Raw genomic sequence first — 21,969 nt, forward strand, 5'->3', positions numbered from 1 at the left:
TGGTGTAGGTCACAGATGTGGCTCCGATCTGCCGTTGCTGTGGCTGTGGCGTAGGCCAGAGGTTACAGCTCTGATTAGACTCCTAGCCTGGGAACCTGCATGTGCTGCGGGTACAGCCCTAAAAAGACAAATAGACAAAAAGACAAAAAAAAAAAAAAATTCAAACAAAAAATAGGGGGGAGTTCCCGTCGTGGCGCAGTGGTTAACGAATCCGACTAGGAACCATGAGGTTGCGGGTTAGGTCCCTGCCCTTGCTCAGTGGGTTAACGATCCGGCGTTGCCGTGAGCTGTGGTGTAGGTTGCAGACGCGGCTCGGATCCCGTGTTGCTGTGGCTCTGGCGTAGGCCAGGGGCTACAGCTCCGATTCGACCCCTAGCCTGGGAACCTCCATATGCCGCAGGAGCGGCCCAAAGAAATAGCAAAAAGACAAAAAAAAAAAAGAGAGGGGATTCTCTATGTTTTTGTTTTTTTGGTTTTTTTTTCTGGGAAAAGTGTATTTTGATGGAGAAAGGTTCCCCAATGTCACATTACTTTATAGTTACTGATTTATGTTTCCTATTAAAATATCAGAGTATTAAGATAGCACAGCAGTGTTCTAAAGAGGACTCTCTTGCAAATGCTTAGAAAGGGGGATGGAGGGAGCTTTAAAATGACAACCTTAGTGGCAGCCAACAGCAGCTGACAGACATGCAGACAGGCAGATTCTGTGTGCTTTATTTTTCAACTTTTAAGAAATAGCTCTCTTCCAATCAAATCAATAAAAATTTCAGAGAAGGAACCAATTACCAGCAGATTTTGAGCTCTATAAATTTAGAAGAACTCCATATAAATAGTGTAAGGAGAGGCAGTTCCATTCTACTCTAAAAAACAGTCCAAGTCTAGTTCCCGGAAGAGAGAACCTTATCCACCTCACTCCTGCTTGTGCGGTCAGAATTCACACAGCTCATGCGGGACACATCACACCGTGCAATTATCAACCAGCAAGGCCATGGCGAAAAGGTCTTTAAGAATCCTGATTTTTACCATAAAAGCTCTCATTATTATCCCAGCTCTCTTTGCTTGTTCAGCGTGCCTGGTCACTTACAGGAGGACGAGAAAAACCCAGGGACGCGGCTCATCTTTCCCCAGCCGTGTCTCCCAAGGTGCGTTTGCGTCCCTGCCGTGCAGGGCCACGCCACTGCACTGGCCAGCACACCAGGTTTAAAATTAGCCGAGCCCTGGAGAGCCACGGTAACCTTCTGACAAGGTTAGCCAGCACAGCCGAGCCCGGCTCGGCGAGGGGCATTAATAAGAAGCCAAGGAGAGCCTTTCAACAAGCCCATTAGGGCCTCTGGGAGCCCTTGCAGTCTGAAGGCCGGGCACCGGCATCAGCGGCTGACCTAGGCTCTTATTTTTATTCCACCGAGTCAGCAGCTTCCTTTACAGGCAATAAACACAAGCGCCAAAAGTGTTTCTCCAAGTTCAAATTCAACATACTCAGTCGCTGATTATACAAATAACTTTTAAACTCTAAAGTGGATTTTAGAAATGCAATACTTAAACGGAACACTTCTAATCATCAAGTTAATATGCACGGATGAGTGGGTATTAGGGAGTGGAAAGATACATAGGAAAACATTAACTTTACTCACAGGCCTATACCAAACAATAGTCAGTGCTAACAATATTTTTTAATGTATGTTCTTGTACTAATAACTATTATTATTACTCTTCCCTATAGTTTGGGATTCATTTATTGTCCACCTAACATTTCACATTCAGCATTTTCCTGAATCCTGAAATATTGTGTCTTCATGAATTTTAAAAGGCACAGTATCCATGTCATAGATATACTGTTATTTGACTATTTCCCTACAGTTGGACCTTTAGATTTTGCCCAACTATTCACTGTAGAGCACACATCCTTGTAATGACTGCTTATGGACAGATTCCCTAAGTCTGGGAAGAGGAAAAACTTGAAGCCACTGGTGCAGACTGGGAACCCTGTGAAGACAGGGATGGTGCCAGTCACACTACAATGTTTTCTAAACAAAGGCACATGTCTTGGCACTTTCCAAATAGACAACCCTAAATTCAAATGCGACACTTTCCAACCGCCCACCAAGAGGTCCTTGGGCCCAGCACCACCAAAGTCCCTCCAGCACTGAGATAAAGGAAGAAAAGCAAGAAACTGATCTAACATCCCTGAACGCCTGCCAAAGGCAATTCTGATGCTGCTCTCATCTCCCACACGGCCACCACCCTCCACTGGTACAGCCACACTGCTGAAAAAGCTGAAACACTCTTTACCTATAGAAGCTGTCAAAGACTCAGTGGCCCAAGCTCACTAGATGTGATGTCTGCACTATCTGTTAAATATTTTAAATATCACTCCTCTTTACATACAACTTATAAGTCAAGATTTGCTTTTTTACATTTTGTTAATCTTCACCCCTAACTAGCTCCTTACAGACCACTGTTTAAACTCTTAATTACCATCACATCAGCACGGTTTCTTAAATACATTAAATTCCCTAATGTTTTATTTTAAAAACTGAAATGAACAATAGGAACAACTTACCAAGATGCCTGTGGCAGTGGGGACCGGGGGCGCAGGGAGGTTCTGATTCTCTATAAAGCACAGTTAGTTGGGTTAGACAAAAAAGAACCTCATAATCATAAGATATGAACACTGGTGATACTCGTTCCCCAAGGATGAAAGCTATCTGCTTAAATCACATGAGACTTTGAGGAGCTCTCAGATGATCAACTATAGTCTCAGCAAGAGAAAGCCAAAATACTGAAATGCTAAAATCTAGAGATAAGAAAGAAGAGTCAGCACAGCCCAGACACACCTGGTACTGGCTCACTCTTTAATGCCAACAAAGCAACATCTGGGGCTGGGCATAGTACTATGCACCTGGAAGCATGACCTCTACCTTATCCTTCTCTTTGCTAAGCTAAACTGTTTTCTTTAGAAGAGACCAGATAACTAGTAAGTGGAAGAGAGTTTCATTTCCTCTAAATGTTTTTGTTCATCCTCTGCTGGGGATGCCAGGGCAGGAACACCAGCCAGGAAAAGGAAGAAGAACAAAGAAGGGGTCTGCAAAATCAAACTCTGAAAACCAAGAAGGTCAGCCTGGATGCATCACATCACTGTCCAGCCCAGTGGCTTGGATCATGTCCCAAGATGGAATCAGCTCAAAGACAATGCCCATCCACACCTCCATGATGAAAGAATATACTCCAAACTCCAGGTCACTAGAGGAGCTGCAGCTTCTTTGTCAAATCAACAAAATTCCAATTAATGGATATAAAAAAATATTTTTTGACTCATGAAATCAAACAGCAAAAGCTTAAGGAAACACCTCATAGTAGTAAACAGAAATAATATTCACAGCTACCATTTATTCAACACTACTGTGTATGAGGAACAAGAGTCAAGATTCTACTTGTATTATTTCTTCTAATCCTCATTACAACTATGTTAGGTAGAGATTCAATACTACTATATCCATTCTTCAGATAATGAAGAAATTAAAGTTTAGAAACAGTGAGTCTTTTGTCCACTTGTCAAATGGAAATTCAAACCTAAATCTATCTCAGCTTGAGCCAAGGTCTGTCTTTGTAAGATAGTGAACCTCCCATCTCTGGAGGCAATCAAGAAATAGCTGAGCCAACTCTTAACAGGGACTCTATGAAGGGGACTAGAGTAAGGAGAAGAATGCCAGGCAGGGTCCATTCCAATCCCTCATCTATGACAGATGAGAACAAATCACCTACTATATGGTGGCATTGTACCAGGCGTGTATAGGATGTGAGGAGTAGGAGAGACCGTGTGAATGAAGTGAGCACATTGTTAGAGCTAAGACAATGGATAGCTGTTCTACTTTTCTGCTCCCAATAAAGGGCAGCTGAAAAGCAATGCCAGTGGAGAGTCCAGACTCTTGGCCACTGTGATCCCAGCAGGGCTGGCACACGGTAGGCTCTGGTGCTTCTTTCTCCCTCTCCAGAAACACAATAGCAAAGATGAGAGCTTCACAACTGCAGGGCAGGGAAAGAGTTCTTGTCCTTGCACCGGGATTTTTCTTTTTCAACACAAAGCTAATATTTATGGTGAATTACCAATTCAAATTTGTATTGGAAAATACCAAGAACACAACAAGAAAAGGAAATGAAGAGATAAGTCACAGAGAAGAATAAGCATACAACAAAATACACATCCTCACTAGGAGAGGGAAAGAATGGCAAATTGAAGCAAGCTTAAGGTGTCGTTTTAAACCTCCTACTCAGCAAACCTTAAAAGATAGTGGTAACATCTGGAGTGAATATAACACAGGAACTATGCGAGTGGTGTTGGGGATATGAAGATTCAAATGGCTAGACTTACTGAGAGTCTCAAAAGGCTGAAATCCTTTGATCTAGTGATCCTAACCCTAGAAACTTAACAAAAAGAGAAAATCCTGGGAATTCCCTGGTGGCCTAGTGAATAAGGATTCAGCATGGTGACTGCTGTGACTTGTTGTCACTGCTGTGGCTCAAGTTCAACCCCTGGCCTGGGAACTTCAGCATGCTGCAGGTGTGGCCAGAGACAGAATCCCATAGAAAAAAATTAGAAGCACCAAGATCTACATTATAGAATCATCTATAATACTATGAACAGTATAGTATAAGAAAATAATACTATTTTCTCAAGTATAAGAAATACTTGAATGCAAAGTGCATCCATTTATAAGAAAAATTAAAAAGACTGAAATAGGGAAAGTTTCTCCAAAATATTAATTTTTTAAAAAGCAAAATACAGGAAGTTCCCATGTGGCACAGCAGGATGCCACAGCTGTGGCATGGATTCAATCCCTGGCCCAGGAACTTCCACAAGCCATGAGTGCAACCAAAACAATTCAATAAAAAAAAATAAAAAGCAAAATATGAAATTGCATATTTGTATATATGCATATATTATAAAATGTATGTGTATATATGTATATACTATATAGTGTATGTATATATGTATATAACTGGCTTTATGCGTATCTCCACGGAAATAAAGTGAAAGAAGGAAACAGTTACTCTGTTAGTGGGGTGACATTACAGGTTTTCCTTTTATACTTCATGTTCCACTGTTTCTGCAATTTTTAAGAAATTATTCTGACTTTTTTTTTTAAAAGACATTTAAGTCAACGCAGATACAAGGTGAGTTATCTGAGCCCTTGAACACAACAGGAAAGCTCAGAGGTCAGACATCCGTGGATACTTTAATCCTCTTTATCACCAGGATCTACCCAATCAATCCCCAACATCATGTCCAGTCACAATCTTCAAATGCAGACACACATGCACAGATGACAGCCTATTTTAGGTAGACCTAACAAATTAAGGTTCTTTGAAACATTTTGGTAGCAATGATTACAGCCGACACTTTACAGGGTGTATACTCTGTACCTGGCCCTATTCTAAGCACTTACCATGTCCCTCACAGCAACCCTATGAGAAAAGTACTATCATTATCCCCATTCAGAAACAAAGAATCTAAGACACAGAAAGAGAAAGTAAATTCCCCACAAGGCTCCGAGAGGTTGCAAAGCCAGGATCTGAACAGTCTGACTCGAGTCTACATTGATAACACCCAACTAGACCGCCTAGCTGTAGAGACAAGTCTCCCAGCAGCTGTTCTGCTGATCCTCTTTTGTGAAATCTCTCCTCCCCTTAGCCACCATGCATACTTCAGAGGCCAATTCAAGTGCTCCCTCTCATGCAGATTCGCTGTGTTGCCACTGGCATCTCAAGGAACTTTAAACACACAGCTACCGGTTCACTGATACTGCTTAATAATTGAGTTTATCTTCCCAGTAGACCACAAGTTTGGGGTGGGGAGGGGATAGAAGCAGTCTTTGTATATCCAGTCAATAGCCCACTGTCTGGTAGATAACATGTAATCAAGGGAAAAGGGAGGGAAGAAGGATGGATAAGTTGCTGGACAAAAGCATGAAGGGGTTCTCAGTAAAGGGACTAAAGAACTAATTCACATATTGGCTGTGAGTATTTCACATGTGCCTGGGGTTAAAATAAAATGGAACCTTGAAGAGCATTCACTCTTTCCATCTGCAGTGGACAGAAATCCACTACAACCAGGATAAACCTTGAGGACATTATGCTAAGTGAAGTAAGTCGGTCACAACAGTTCAAATACAGTATGGTTTGATGTATGTGAGGTCCCTAGAGTAATCACATTCATTGAGACAGAAAGTAGAATGGTGCTTACCAGGGGCTCAGGGAGAAAGAAATGGGAAGTTATTGTTTACTGGGCACAGAGTTTCAGTTTTCCCAATGAGAACAGTTCTGGAGATGGATAGTGATAATGGGTACAAAACAATGTAGCTATTTAAATGCCACTGAACTGTACACTTAAAAATGGTTTAGGAGTTCCCATCATGGCTCAATGGTTAACGAACCTGACTAGCATCCATGAGGATGTGGGTTTGAGCCCTGGCCTCGCTCAGTGGGTCAAAGATCCGGCGTTGCCATGAACTGCGGTGTAGGTCACAGATGTGGCTTGGATCCCATGTTGCTGTGGCTGTGGCATAGGCTAGCAGCTACAGCTCCAATTCGATCCCTAGCCTGGAAACCTCCATATGCCATGGGTGTAGCCCTAAAAAGAAAGACCAAAAAAAGAAAAAGAAAAAAAAGAAAAAAAGGTTCAGATATTACAAACAGCTCATATAACTCAATAGCAAAACATAAATAAATAAATAAATAAATGGGCAGAAGACTTAAATAGGATATTTCTCCAAAGAAGACATACAGATGGTCAACAGGCATATGAAAAGATATTCAACATCACTAATTGTTAGAAAAAATGCAAATCAAAGCTATAATGAGGTACCACCTCACACTGGTCAGAATGGCCATCATTAAAAAGTCTACAAATAACAGATGCTGGAGGAGGTGTGGAGAAAAGGGAACCCAACTACACTGTTAGTAGTAAACTGGTGCAGCCACTATGGAAAACAGTATGGAGGTTCCTATAAAAACAGAGTTACCATAAAATCCAGCAATCCCACTCCTAAAGTCAAAACCATAATTCACAAAGATACATACACTCCTATGTTCACAGAAGCACTATCTACATAAAGCCATGTAAGCAACCTAAATGTCCATCAACAGATGAATGGATAAAGATGATGAGGTAACACACACACACACACACACACACACACACACACACACACAGAAATACTACTCAGCCATAAAAAGGGATGAAATGTAATTTGCCGCAACATGGATGGACCTAGAGATTATCATGCTAAGCAAAGTAAGTCAAAAAGGAAAATTCAAATACCGTATGGTATCATTTATATGCAGACTCCAAAATACAACACAAATGAACATATCTACGAAACAGTAACAGACTCATAGATAAAGAGGACAGATTTGTGGTTGCCAAGGGGGTGGGGAGGAAAGGATTCAAAGTTTGGGATTAGCAGATGCAAACTATTACATATAAGATAGATAAATAACAAGGTTCCACTGTATAGCACAGAAAACTATATTCAATATCCTGTGATAAACCATAATGAAAAAGAATATATATGTATAACTGAGTCACTTTGCTATATAGCAGAAATTAACACATTGTAAATCAACTAAACGTCAATAAAATTTTTAAAAATGGTTACAATAGTACATTTATGTTCGTACATTTTAAATTATAGAATTTTAGGAGTTCCCGTTGTGGCTCAGTGGTTAACGCATCTGACTAGGAACCATGAGGTTGCAGGTTCGATCCCTGGCCTTAGTGCAGTGGGTTAAGGATCCGGAATTGCTGTGGCTCTGGTGTAGGCCAGCAGCTGCAGCTCTGATTCGACCCCTAGCCTGGGAACCTCCATATGCCATGGGGAGCGGCCCTAGAAAAGGCAAAAAGCCAAAAAAAATTTAAAATAAAATTAAAAAAAAAAGAAAAATAAATAAATTATAGAATTTTACTTAAATTATAAATAAATAGGTAGATAGATGAAAACATAAAACAGGACCACAAAAACAAAGAAATCAGACCAAATCAAAGTATATCTATGGTGGAATCCACACAGCAGTGCTGGCATATAGAGATGTTGCATATATCTTTTCAAGACTCTTCCCCCTCTCAACAGGGATATTACTTCCTCCAGGGAGCCTTCCTGGATCCCCAAGTCCAGTCTTGAGGGGACACTCCATGCCCCCATACTGTCATACTCTTATACTAGAGCCCCTTCCTAACTGCCTGTCAACAGGTCTACCCCCACAGTGTCAAGCTCTATGAAGGCTGCACCCTCTTCTTGCTTGGATGTGTCCACAAGACCTGGCTCAACAAACATTTCCTCAATAAGTACTAATTAATTAACTGCTGGGGAAAGGAGGGGCTAGAACACTGCTCGGACTGTCACAGCTTCTGCACTTAAGGAGTGGTTATCCCTAGGAAATGGAACCGATTGACACAGTGGGCTGAAGTCAGCCGTGTTACATAAGGGACCTGAGCATCCACAGATTTCAGTGTTCACAGGGGCTCCCAGAACCACCTCCTGCAGATACCAAGGGACAGAAAAGCCAAAGATAGAAACTTTAATCAGAAAGGAGTGGGGGAGGGGGGATCCAACAGCAGAGGATTCTCAGACAGGGTCCCACTGCTTCCTTTATTAGAAAAACGGGGATTTCTTGTGAACAGCTGATTTCTAGAATCTACACCGCCCCCCTCCCCAGGGTTACAGTTCCGTGTCCATCTTCCAATACCCAAGATGAGACCCAGGTGCCAGGCGCAGAACAGGGGCTTAAACACACCACCACTTCAAAATCTCTTGAGGTCAAGGGAGAATTTTCCTCTTTGCAGGAACAAAAGTTTAAATTGGAGTTTGATCAATTTTGTCAGGCACCTATTCTTCAGGCTAAAATAAGAAAACATTCTTCAAGTCTGCTAAATCTTTATCGATACTGAGGGGTCAGCTCAGCAGGAAGGGTTGGCAGTTGCTGTTCTTTGTCTAGTCCATTTTCCATTCTTGAGGACAGCTGGTACCTGTACTGAATTTCCTCTTGGATGAGTTCCTGCCATATAATTACACTGTCACCCCAAAGCTGTTCTGCTGCACACACCTCCAAGTCAACTTGGTGTAGCTGAAAGCTACAGAGGAAACAGAGAACAGATTTTTGGATTTGCTATGGAACAGAGTATGCTTCCTTTATTCCTCCTCTACTTAACTGAGCAAACTGTAGGAATGGTGGCAAGAGGCAAGCTAGGCTCACCCACACTGGAACCCCACCATGCAGAGCACAGAGGACCCCACTGAAGGGTACAAATAACTTCCAACAGGACTTGAGTTGACTTTAGGGCACAGGCACACATTTGAGTTATGCACAACTCCAAAGAGGTCCTTTGAGGGGACCCCACCATGCAGAGCACAGAGGACCCCACTGAAGGGTACAAATAACTTCCAACAGGACTTGAGTTGACTTTAGGGCACAGGCACACATTTGAGTTACGCACAACTCCAAAGAGGTCCTTTGAGGGGACAAGGAAAGACTGTCCAGGTAAGACATACACTGGCCTGTTAGTTTCTGGAAACCCTCAATCAGTCAGCAAAGTCCTCACACAAACCTTTGGTTTTGAATTCTTACCCATTCACCAAAAAATCATAGGCAAAGGATATTTGAGGATCTGAAATAGAGGAGGTGACACTCAGAGGACATTTCCTTTTTTTTTTTTTGTCTTTTGTCTTTTTAAGGCCACACTCGCGGCACATGGAGGTTCCCAGACTAGGGGTCTAATTGGAGCTGTTGCTGCCGGCCCACACCACAGCCACAGCAATGCCAGATCCCAGCTGCATCTGCGACCTACACCATAGCTCACCACAATGCTGGATCCTTAGCCCACTGAGCAAGGCCAGGGATCGACCCCGCAACTTCATGGTTCCTAGTCGGAATCGTTTGCACTGTGCCACGACGGGAACTCCTACAGGACATTTTCAAATGGACAACGTGATTACTCTTTTCCTTTTTTTTCCCCTTTCTTTTCTTGCTTAGCCTTCTATTTGGTCAAACCATCCCTATTATAAAACGTGAATTATGAGAACAGAGATGGGTCAACACACCATCTGACTCTGAGGAGCTTGAATTCTGCTGGATAAGATGCGACAGAGCGATAATACAACCTTTAACAATTCTTTCTTTTTCTCCCCAACCTGAGCCTCAGTTTCCTCATCTATAAACAAGGAAAATGAAACAGGACTTTTAAACAGCTCTCAAAAGTCAGGTGCTATTTCTACTCCCCTCAGCTGTCCACAGAACAGAGAGACTTCTGGCCTCATGCTGCTGGACTGTCCAACACTTAAATCATTTTAAAGTCCCCTAAAATATTACTGACCATATCATTTATACATGTGTGTGGGGTGTGTGTGTGTTTGTGTGTGTACATATGTATGTATATAGGTGTGCATACACATACATATATATGCACATTCTTTTTTTTTTTGTCTTTTGTCTTTTTAGGGCCACACCCATGGCACATGGAGGTCTCCAGCCAGGGGTGGAATCGAAGCTATAGCTGCCAGCCTATGCCACAGCCACAGCAACGCCAGATCTGAGCCGCATCTGTGACCCACACCACAGCTCATGGCAATGCTGGATATATGCATATTCTGACTGCTTTGCTTCTGAAGACTACTTCTGACAAAGTAATAAAAGATGATGTTCATAATTCTGCATGACTGTTTTTGAAGGCTTTTCAAAATCTTTTAAGAAAAAAGTTCAAGCACCATTCAATAAGCTTTGAGGATTATATCTTCATCTGAAACTCATACAGTGAATATTCATAGACACGGAGGTTTTTTTTAGGTTTAGGAGCAATCATTGATAAATTGTATCTTCAAAGAAATTGAGATGAGGTCACTTCTATCCAGTTTCACAACTTGTTGAATTCAACAAGATATCTAAAAACCTAAACGCAAATAATATTTCCAATTCCATATCCCTTATTTGAGCTGAACTCATTTTTATTTTAAGATACATTTCTACCATGTAAACCTGTGTTCCCTGAAAAGTTTGTTCTAGGTGGGATAATGACCCTCCCCCCTACCAAAAAAGGTTAGAAAAAAATTAGCTCTTTGATCTTAATAGGCTAAAACTGTTCACACATTCCAGTTTTGAAAGAAAATAGTAAAACGAAAGAAAAAAAGACATTTTGAATTTCAGATAATTACATGCTGATTCACAGAGAGAAATCTGAGAGGCAAGCGATTTGCCAGAATGAACAAATATCATATTAAATTTTTTTTTTTTGGTCTTTTTAGGGCCGCACCCACAGAATATGGAGGTTCCCAGGCTAGGGGTCGAATAGGAGCTATAGATGCTGGCCTACACCACAGCCACAGCAATGCAGGATCCGAGCCCCGTCTGCGACCTACACCACAGCTCAGGGCAACACTGGATCCTTAACCCACTGAGTGAGACCAGGGATCAAACCTGTGTTCTCATGGATGCCAGTCAGATTGTTTCCGCTGAGCCAGGGCGGGAACTCCTCACATCAAATTTTAAAGGAGATTTTTGTTCACAATTCACACATACTAATAAAGTGCTTCAGATGGCCTCATTCCCTCCTCTAGATGTGTGGATGAAGAATGGCTAACTAACTATATGCTACTTCCACAGGGCTGAGACACAGAAGTGGTAGGTCCTGGATTGCTCATAATTTAGTTGGGTGTCATAAAACACACACAAGCATTTGTACAATTAGCCTTAAACAGGCATGCAGCCAACTTTAAACCAGGCTCTGTGCTGAAGAAAGAAAGATGAGTAACAAACACATGCCTCCCACAAAGATCTCACAGTTCAGTGAGAGGCAGACACATCAGTTTTGCATGTAGCACATAGTAGGTGCTCAATAAATAAATAAAGAAATAAAGCACGTGAAGGAGCCCCAGAGGGCAGGCAAAGATCTGCTCAGGTAGGTGTCTGGAGTTCGGTGGGGAGCCTGACTCTTACTTGGAGGGCTGGGCTGGAATGCACACTCCACCACTCTGCGGCTGTGTACCCAGGCGATGCATTTAACGTTGCCACGCCCCAGTGTCCTCATGTGCTCCCTCCCAGGGTAGTGATGAGCTAACATACATGGAAATGCCTGGAATGGCAAATGGGTTAACCCCATCTTTACCACAGCTACCCCTGGTCTGGAGCATGGACCAGAACTGGCATAGAACCACTGCTGGAGGAGATTTTTTTTTCTCCCTAGTTCTTTCTCTCCCTATTCTTTCTTTCTTTTTTCTTTATTTTTTAATTTTTTTTATTTTTTTGCTTTTTAGGGCTGCACCCGCAGCATTTGAAGATTCCCAGGCTAGGGGCTGAATAGGAGCTGTAGCTGCAGCCTACACCACAGCCACAGCAACACCAGATCTGAGCCATATCTGTGACCTACACCACAGCTCATGGCAATGCTGGATTCTTAACCCACTGAGCAAGGCCAGGGATGGAACCTGCATCCTCATGGATGCTAGTCAGATTCATTTCCACTGAGCCACAACAGGAACTCCATTTCTCTCCCTGTTCTAATTCTTCCTGCAAAAACCCCTTTCCCAAAAGCCGACACAGACAAGACTCAGAGAAAATTGGGAGGAAGGGAGAGGGAAAGAGAACCCTCTGGATAACTATAAAAAAAAAACAAGATGGCCATCCTTTGGAATGGAAGCCATCAGTAGTTCTAAACTGGAAAAGGGGAAAAAAAAAATCAAAAAAACTCCTAAACTAGATACCTAAAACATTTCAACTCCTTCTGGTCAGAATGCTTTTCTGGACTGTCTCAGATTCTTGTCAATTAGTTGGAGTTATTTTCTTCCCATTTCCCTGTTTGCACTTCCTTTACTAAATTAAAATAACTGCAGCATATTCACATTTTGATCAACACAAAAGAAAGACTAAACCAAGCATAAATACAATCTTAGATCTTTCATCTTCTTTTTTTCAAAAAAATGGGAATGTGCTTGTGTATTTCGGTACATGGAGTGAGGAATGCACATTTGTTTATGTGTTTATATACATAAGTACATCCACACATGTATGTGTGTTAAGTAGGTATGCATCTATGTACAAATAGAAATTAACCTTCTGGTAGTTGAGGGAAGTGTGACGGACAGCAGCACAGAGGCAGAGGCAGCAGCCGAGGTAAACCAAGTGTCTATTCCAGACTCCTGTAACCTCACCCTGCACCAATAACTAAAGTCCCATGCAATGAAGAAGCCCTGAAATGTCCAAGAGGACCACTGGGGCAGGCCTGGAAGTGCTAGAACTGCCTGTGACTGGGCCCAGCTGGGAAAGAACCTCTCCACCTGCCTGGAGGAAAGCAAAAACAAGGGCTTTTGCTCCAATCAGGAGAGCTGAAATATTTGGGAGGTGGAAAGCAAGGAACTGCCTTCATGCCTGGAAAAGACCACCGCCACATCAGGTTGCTACCCCTTAAGTCTCCTGAGCTTAAGAAATGCTGCAAAGTTCACTGCCATCCAACACAAGAGGCCTTTAACTTAGAAGCAGTGTGTCCAAAGCTCAGCACTCAGAGCTCACCTGTCACAGGACTGTGACAACCCCAAAGGTGGGGGGGGGGCGGTTTGCTTCCTTTCACAGGTGAGGGTCAGAGATTCAGAAATGGTGATGGGACCAAAGGCAGACCCTAAAGTGGGTAAATGGAGGAGCCACATGCCACCATCACATCAGGACCACTGGCCGAGGGAGAAGACTCTGAGCCCCTGGGTTCTGGGTTCAGCTCAGTGGTGAATAGATCTTACCTTCAACTTAAGTGATGAGCCTGAACCTTAAGCCTCAATGACTAAAAAGAAAAAGAGAGGCCAGCTTTTGTTCTACATCTCACAGGACAGAGTCAGATAAGAACCCTCTCTACAATCATCATTCAACCCAATTCTTAAAGGTGGGGTGGGGGTTTTCCGTCATCATCAGCTCTCCCAGCAAATACCATGACCCGCCTGCCAGCTCTGTGGCTCCTAATCTAGGTTTCTTCAGCCTTAGGCATTCACTCACTGTGCCCTGAGGAACCCCTCCACTGCCTGCCTTCCTGGAAGACATCAAGAGCCTTCTCAACAATTAACTGAAGCCTCAACAGGCAACAGGCGACCAACCTCAGAAGTATCTGCACTTACCTTTACTGTAGCCAACACTCAGCTTTTTGCCTCTTCAACCCATTGTAAGCTCCTCTCCCAGAGACCCAGCCTAGACTTTATATCTCTCACCACTGTGATACCACCACTACTACCATGCCTTCATCCCTGCAGTGAAATCAAAACAAATATTCACATGGCAACATTTTCTGGGTATCTGCCAGAACACATAAAACGGAAGTAGGGATTGGACTTTTTTTCTTTTTTTGCTTTTTAGAGCTGAACTCATGGCATATGGTAGTTTCCAGGCTAGGGGTCAAATCGGAGCTACAGCTACTGGCCTACACCACAGCCACAGCAACACCAGATCTGAGCCACATCTGTAACCTACACCACAGCTCACAGCAACGCCGAATCCCCAACCCACTGAGTGAGGCCAGGGATTGAACCCGCATCCTCATGGATACCTGTCAGATTTGTTTCCTCTGTGCCACGATGGGAACTCCAGGATTGGATTTTTTAAGAGAAATAATACCACATGGTCTTGGTCCCAAACAACTCATAATCCAGTGAGGAAGACAGAAGCATAAATGATTGCTGAGATTTGCTGAATCATTTGACACTGGAATTTGCCAATGACTGGGAGTTGGAAAGGACAGTGACTATGAAGGATGATAGAGTCTGCCCCTGATACTATCGCAAGGGATATGATGACTGGCTGACTTTAACAAGGTGGAAATTTAATAAGGATAAATGTCAAGTCATGCACTTAGGTCCAAAGGAAAAAAAAAAAAAGCTCACAAGTATAGGATAGAGAAGATCACATGAGAAAGTCTTAAGGGACTGGGTTGCCCACAAGTTCAATGACTCAGTGTAATGAGGCTCCTATAAAAGCTAATGCAAAACCAGGCTGCCCTGATTAGAATGCTTCTTTCATAATAAGGAAAGTGAGATCTCAGGAGTTCCCTTGTGGCACAGAGGGTTAAGGACCTGGTATTGTCACTGCAGTGTCTTGAGTTGCTGCTGTGGAGCAGGTTCGACCCCTGGCCTGAGAACATCTACATGCTTCAAGAGTGGCAAAAGAAAGAACGAAAGGGGGCAGGGGAGGGAGGGAAGAAGGAAAGAAGGAGCGAAGTCAAATCTGGGTTGCAGTGACCACAGAGGGATAAATGGTTAAAAAAAAAAAAAAAAGTGAGCAAATTTCAGAGAGCTGACAGGAATGCAAAGCCACATCCAAACAGGAATGAGGATCAGGAGGCTGGAGAAAGAACAACTCACTGGGCCAGGAGAGTCATCTTCAAATCAGTCTTGTGCTTTACCATTCCACTCCCAAGAATAGATAACAGAGATGAAGTTGAGCTAAACTAGAAAGGAACGGACATCAGCCTACAAGAGTATTTGTTACAGCAAGATGTTTAAAATGAGAGGGAACAGACAGAATATATGATAAAACAGACGAAACTACCTATCTCATTTTGAAATAATGTTACCAATTGCAACACGAGTTATTGAAATGATAGTAATACAATTCTAAGAAAAAGAAAGTTACAAAATCCTGAGCACAAAGAGTTTAATTTGTTTAATAAAAACAACATACACCCACATCAAAAACTGCATTAAAAACGTCTGGAAGACTTTTTTTTTGGCCATGCCCATGGCATGCAGAAGATCCTGGACCAGGAAATCGAACCCAAGCCACAGCAGTGACAATGCTGGATCCTTAACCTGCTGCACTACCAAGGAACCTCTGGGAGACCACGTGGTGTGAAGCTCGCAACTAATTATCTATGAATGGTTATTGACAGTTTTAAAGTTATTGACAGTTTTAAATTTTCCTTTTTGCTTCTCTATATCTTGCTTCTCCATAAATTCTCAATGGTTCATAATGGACATACGCTGCAAATCTGGGAGGAAAAATTATTTCAGATTTTTCAAAAGAAAATACCTAAACAGGCTAGCATATGAAAAAGAGGAAATAGGCTTGTGCCTTCAGCAGGAAAGGAGGGATTGGGACTAATGGGTAAAGATTCTAGGAGACTCTATCTGAGCTCAATTAAAGAGAATGGTCTGTTAGTGAAATAAACAGCTTTTGTTGCAGCGAGGTCCCCATCAAAAGAGTGTGCCTCTGGGATGCCCTGAGAGAATTACTGCAGGAAAATCCCCCATGGAGTACAGGGTTATTAGCTTCTCCAAAATCTATAGACTCTTCAACACTGCTCAAGCTATTCCTGCTCCAAAATCCATAATACTTCCATTTTGCTCTAAGTTCAAATCTTCAATCAAGCTTTTAGGATCTACTCTGCTCTCTCACCAAATCAGAGCCCAAACATATTACAGTTAAAGGAACATTCAACTGAAAATCAAAAGGTTCAAGTCCCAGCATTCTTTTCTGGTGGCAAAGAATATGACTTTAGACAAGTCACTTAATCCCTAGAATCCTCAGTTTACCCATTTGTAAAATGGCAGTAAAACTCACAAGGTTCTGCTAACATTTCAAAATAAAGCCTGTGAGGCTGCTTTATAAACAACAAAGTGCTGCATAAGCAAAAGATGAGATATTCCTGTCATGAGAGCATTTAAGCAAAAGTCGGATGGGCAATTACAGGGATCCTATTCCACTGGAAGTAGAAAACTTTAATTCCAAGATCATATGAAAATACCATCTCCACAAAAAGGTCCTTCACTCTTTCAGCTTTCCCCCGATCACTTCTCCTTTTTCTCCAGCGTCTAAGGATGAGTCTTGATTTTTCACTATGATTACATTTTTTTGAGTCCAGGACCAAGGCTTCCATCTTTTCCTCTAGTGTTGCTGCAAGCTCATGAAAGACATATAGATGATTTGATTGAATCCTAAGAGAACCCCTACTTAAAAGGTTAAAAGCCTTAAAAAAAAAAAAAAAAAAGTACAGCCTATGGAAAAGCACCATTGCCATCATTTGGAAATGTGTTAAAATGCAGATCCTCAAGCCAAGTCCCAGCTACACTAAATCAGAACCTGTTTCTGATTTTTGGGTTTTTTTTTTTCTTGGGGGGGGGGTTCTTTTTAAGGCCACAGGTGTGGCCTATGGAAACTCCCAGGCTAGGGGCCAGAGCTTCAGTTGCCAGCCTACACCACAGTCACAGCAGCACCAGATCCTTAACCCACTGAGTGAGGCCAGGGATTAAACCGTGTCTTCATGGATCCTAGTCAGGTTCATTACTGCTAAGCCGCAACGGGAACTCCAGAACCTACATTTTAAAAAGATCCCTAAGTGAGGAGCTCTCATTGTGCCTCAGCATGTTAAGAATCTGACTAGTATCCACGAGGATGTGGGTTCCATCCCTGGCCTCACTCAGTGGGTTAAGGATCTGGTACTGCTGCAAGCTGCAGTGTAGGTCACAGATGCAGCTCTCAGATTTGGTGTTGCTGTGGCTGTGGTGCAGGCCAACAACTGCAGCTCTGATTCGATCCCTAGCCTGGGAACTTCCATATGCCACAGGTGCAGCCCTAAAAAAAGAAAAAAGAAAAAAGAAAAAGAAAAAAAAAAAGATCCCCAAGTGATTCCTATGCTAACAAAGTGAGGCTGCTACTGCTGGTCAACAGACTACCCTCAAAAAGCAAGAGCCAGAGGCATACTCATCCAACAAGACTGTCAAAGCCCAGAAAAGGGCCTCATCTGTTCACTCACTCAGCAGCTGTATATTAAGTTCCTACATCATGCCAGACACTTTTCTAGGCACCAAGTCCTGTTCTAGTCAAGGTGTAATTGAATGCTAAGGATCCTCTAACACTAGGGAGAAGGGCCCATTCCAGTTGCCTGCCCACAAAAGCCAGATAACAACAACTGAAGTGCCTCTGAATTCCAGCTTCTCCAACCCTGGCCCAGCTCCTCAAATGCTTTGCAGGTGTCAGGGCTGATATCTCTTCACAATCCACCAAGAACCCACCCACACAATAGCCACAGCCCAGTGGTTTGGGCAGAGCCCCTTTATAAATCTGCAGGTGCTACATTCCAAAAATATTTCTTCTTATAAAGCATGGCAGGAATTCTACAGTGAGGGAAGAAAAGGGTTCAAGAAGGGCCTTATTTTTCCCAGGGGAGAGAAAAGACTAAAACCTCTCACAGAGAGGGTTATATTTTTTTTAATGTATTTATTTTATCAACCACATGCTCACAAGTCAAACATCCCCTCAAAGACATTTTGCAGACAGAGATATTCTGGGAACATACTAGAGGCAGCTTATTTATCTGCCGCTATTATAAGACTAGCCCGAAGGGATGAGGATCAGATGCTATCTCCCTCTGAAATGACTGTCTGCCTGCCTGCCACCTCCATGCCAGGTCACATCTACTTCTGCCCCCATATACCCCCAGCTTGGCCCTGCTAAACTGCCTCCCCCCCTCCCCCCCGCCCCGGTCCTGTGACAGGCTTCCAATTAGTCCAGGTCACTCCCAATGGGGAGGGGTATCTGCTTGCTCCACATGTTCTGTACCATCTTTGGGTTCAGAACACTGACAGTAAAAGTGTAATTAATACACAAACACAACATTAATACTGAACATTGCCACAGTGCTGGAAACCCTCAGGGGCTGTTAGGATCCCAGACAAACTCAGCTCTTGAATTTCATGCTCCAAAAGGCAATTATAAGGAAGTATATTCTGTGGAGTTCCCTGGTGGCCTAGCAGTTAAGGATCTGGCGTTGTCACTGTTGTGGCTCAGGTTGCTGCTGTGGTATACATTCGATCCCTGGCCTGGGATCCCTCCGCACACCTCAGGTTCAGTCAAAAAAAAAAAAAAAGAGAGAGAGAAAAGAGAAAGAAAGTATACTCTAGTCAGCTATGACTGTCTCTAAGCTCTCTCCATTGCTATCCTTAATCATGTTATCCTTTAGGTCACAAGATTTAGCAATTAGGAATGCTTTCCCTACCCCCTGCAGTCTTCTCTACCTTAACCAGGCAACAGACTCCTTCCCCACAGTGAGCATCTTAAGGGCAGGGGCTCCCTGCAGCACAGCATCTCTGGAGACCAGCAGATAACCTGACACATCCAGGTCTTCAGTGAATACTGACAGAACGGCAAATCATTCATCAAGTATTTAATGAGCGTTGAATTTTAGGATTATAATACTAAATGCTTGAGGATAAAATAGAAATAAAGTGGTTAGCCCTGGTTGGCCTTCGGAGACAAAATCAAACAGGGAACAGAGACTATGGAAGTCTGGATCCAAACTCCGAAGTGAGGAGTGAGGGAATTCCTGGAGTAGAGCAAGCCAAGTACACAGAAATGGAATTTTCTTTATCCATGGCATCTCACACAGATCCACCCCCAGTCTGTAATTCATCGTGGGTTGAATGCATTTCCCACACACCAACCTCTTACTCTGCATTTGGTCAAATTTCTCATCTTTTAAAATAACAGTATCAACTGTATGGTGTATCTTGTCTCCAACCTAAACTGTTTTATTACAAGGAGAACCACAGCTCATAATGGGGTGTGCTTCTCATAGGCATTCTTGCCTTCATTCTCAGCCCCAGTTGGAAGGCTCTTAGTGCCACATTAGAGAGAAGGGCAGGGAGTTACAGAGATGTGCAGGCCTGCCACAGGCTGTGCCCCTGGGACCCAACTCACACCTCTTCACTCTAGATCCCGTGTTCTCATCATCAAGCCACTTCCTCTCCCAGGCCTCTCTCTCCACCTAGCATCACCGCCAGACACAGATGCAACACAAGCCACACATGTCATCATACACTTCCCTAGTAGCCTCACAAAGAAAAAAAAAAAAAAAAGCATAAATTTCAACAACTGCTATTAACCCAACACACCCAAATATTACTTCAACCTGTGATCAATATTAAAAACCTGCCAATGAGGTATTTTGCATTCTCTTTTCATACTAAGTCTGCCAAGTCCAGTGCCCTCTATACACTGATGGATCACCTCTATTCTGGTGAACAGCATACATGGCTGGAGGCTACTGTACCATACTCAGAGAGAGCATTTCTTCCACAGCCTTGAGTCTCACAGGGCCTTACACAGAAAGGCTTTTCCAAGCACATAAACCCTTTTCAGGGACACTGACTGTGATTTGATTTGCATTTTGGAAGGCCGAGTTTTCAGTCAACCTAGGTTCTCCAGGTTTCAATGGCTTTCACCCCCATCCTTCAAATCTCACTGTAGGTACCACTCCTTTAGGGAAGCATCCCCTGACTATCACCTCCAACAGAACACCCTGACTTCACACATCACAGGACTAACCCCATACTGTGAGTGCCTGCTCAGCTGTGTTACCCACTATTGTATGTTCCCTGAAACAAGACTTCGTCTGTTTCATTCATAGCCCAAGCCTTATCTCCCAGCCCAGCACAGGCTCAATAAATATTTGCCAGATGCACGGACGGATGCTTGGATAAATGAATGGAATTCCTCCTACCACAGAATCTCTCTCTCTAGGCCATAGTTTCCTCGTCTGTAAAATCTCCATGGTTCTTTCCATCTCGGAAAGTCAATAAGGCCATACAGTGACTTGTGTTGCTTGCCCCGGGTCACAGGACTGAATGGGACACATACACTGAGCCCATATTGCACAACCAGCTCAACCAGCCATCTGACACAGGAAGGAACATGCTGACTGCACTTGAGAGGTTATTTTTCTGGGCCAGCGCAAAATGGGGTAAAATAAATTGTTTTCAGGGCTTCGGAAAGTACCCTGTGAACCTCTTGCTATTCCACAGAACTACAAAAATGTCTGTATTTTCTCATGTAATTCTTGAAGAGCCTCCCTGGCCAATCATTACATAGTTCTGACACAGAAAATGTTTAATTTTGTTCTTAAATATGAATGTCATTAAAAGATCACAAGGTCAGGTTTTGGACTCCAACGACTTGATTTTCATCGCCACTGCCGTTTTATCAGCTAGCCGCTCGGTCATGAACATGTTATTTAAGCTCTCTGAACCTTAATCTCCTTATCCATAAAACAAGGATAACAATATAACCAACTCACAGAGCTGTTGAAACACCACAATGTACAAACTGAGAAGGGCCAAGCAAATGTAAGCTACTATAGAAACTATTTTCTCTGAAGCACATCAAAGTGGGGTAACAGTGCAGTCTACCACGAACACAGTCATGGCCACGGCCCAGGCCTGAGGAACACAGGGAAAGGCCAGAAGAAACCCAGCACACTCCCTGGCTCACAGCAAAGAGGCCCAGAACGCATGGTCCTGCAAAGCCAAGCTGCCTAGGTGCTGCCTGCATGTCAGGGAGGAAGCAGTCCCAGCACAGGCTCTCCCAGGTAAACCAGGCATGGCTGTCTGGCCCCACTGGGAGGTGGCCACGGGGGAAGGCTGTCTACCGGAGTGCAAAGGAGCTAGCCTTCTGAGGCTGGACTGGGAGTTTCTGTCTGAGAAGGGCAGGGACCCCACTGAGCAAGGGATCCTACCTACCCTCCTCAGTCAGGCCAAGCCAAGGAGCTGAAGAGAGAGCTTCATCGGCTTTTTCTTTCGTTCTCCCACAGTATTTCAGGGGCACCTGACCTTTCCCAAACTAGTTCTGCCCATTTCAAACAGGAACTAGGTTTGCATGGATGTGTGTGCACGCACACGCGGGTGTGTGTGTGTGTGTGTGTGTGTGTGGCGTGTACACGCATTTTATTATTTCAGAAGAAAGCACTTTGCAGTCTGAGAATGAGTCATCAGTAATCCTTGTCAATTTGCCAGCAGCCTGCCCCTCTTCATTACAAACAGAAAGATAAAAGCTCTTGCACTACATTAGCTGGCATCCGCCTCCACAGACAGTACAAATAAATTAATTGTGCCTCATCTCAAACAGCCTGGGAGGTGTGCGGGAGGGGAAAATGCGCTCCGTCTTGTTTCATTAACAAATTAA

General features: G+C 43.3%; 1 protein-coding gene across 8 annotated transcripts in view; it reads right to left on the minus strand.

Moving 5' to 3' along the window:
- The window catches only part of TEAD1 (TEA domain transcription factor 1), a 274,411-nt gene that overhangs the window by 194,763 nt on the left and 57,679 nt on the right, over positions 1–21,969 (minus strand). For 2 of the 8 annotated variants that reach the window (XM_047776263.1, XM_047776260.1), the window contains exon 1: positions 1,024–1,327. The exons of 3 other annotated variants lie outside the window; for them this stretch is intronic. In XM_047776263.1, coding sequence (XP_047632219.1) covers positions 1,024–1,038 — 15 coding nt within the window. In that variant the 5' untranslated portion in view covers positions 1,039–1,327. Of the gene's footprint in view, positions 1–1,023; positions 1,336–21,969 lie in introns of those variants that run through there. 3 more of the 8 variants (XM_047776262.1, XM_047776259.1, XM_047776268.1) reach the window with 2 other exon arrangements.

This window comes from Phacochoerus africanus, chromosome 4 (genome assembly GCF_016906955.1).
Source record: "Phacochoerus africanus isolate WHEZ1 chromosome 4, ROS_Pafr_v1, whole genome shotgun sequence".
NCBI lineage: Eukaryota > Metazoa > Chordata > Mammalia > Artiodactyla > Suidae > Phacochoerus > Phacochoerus africanus.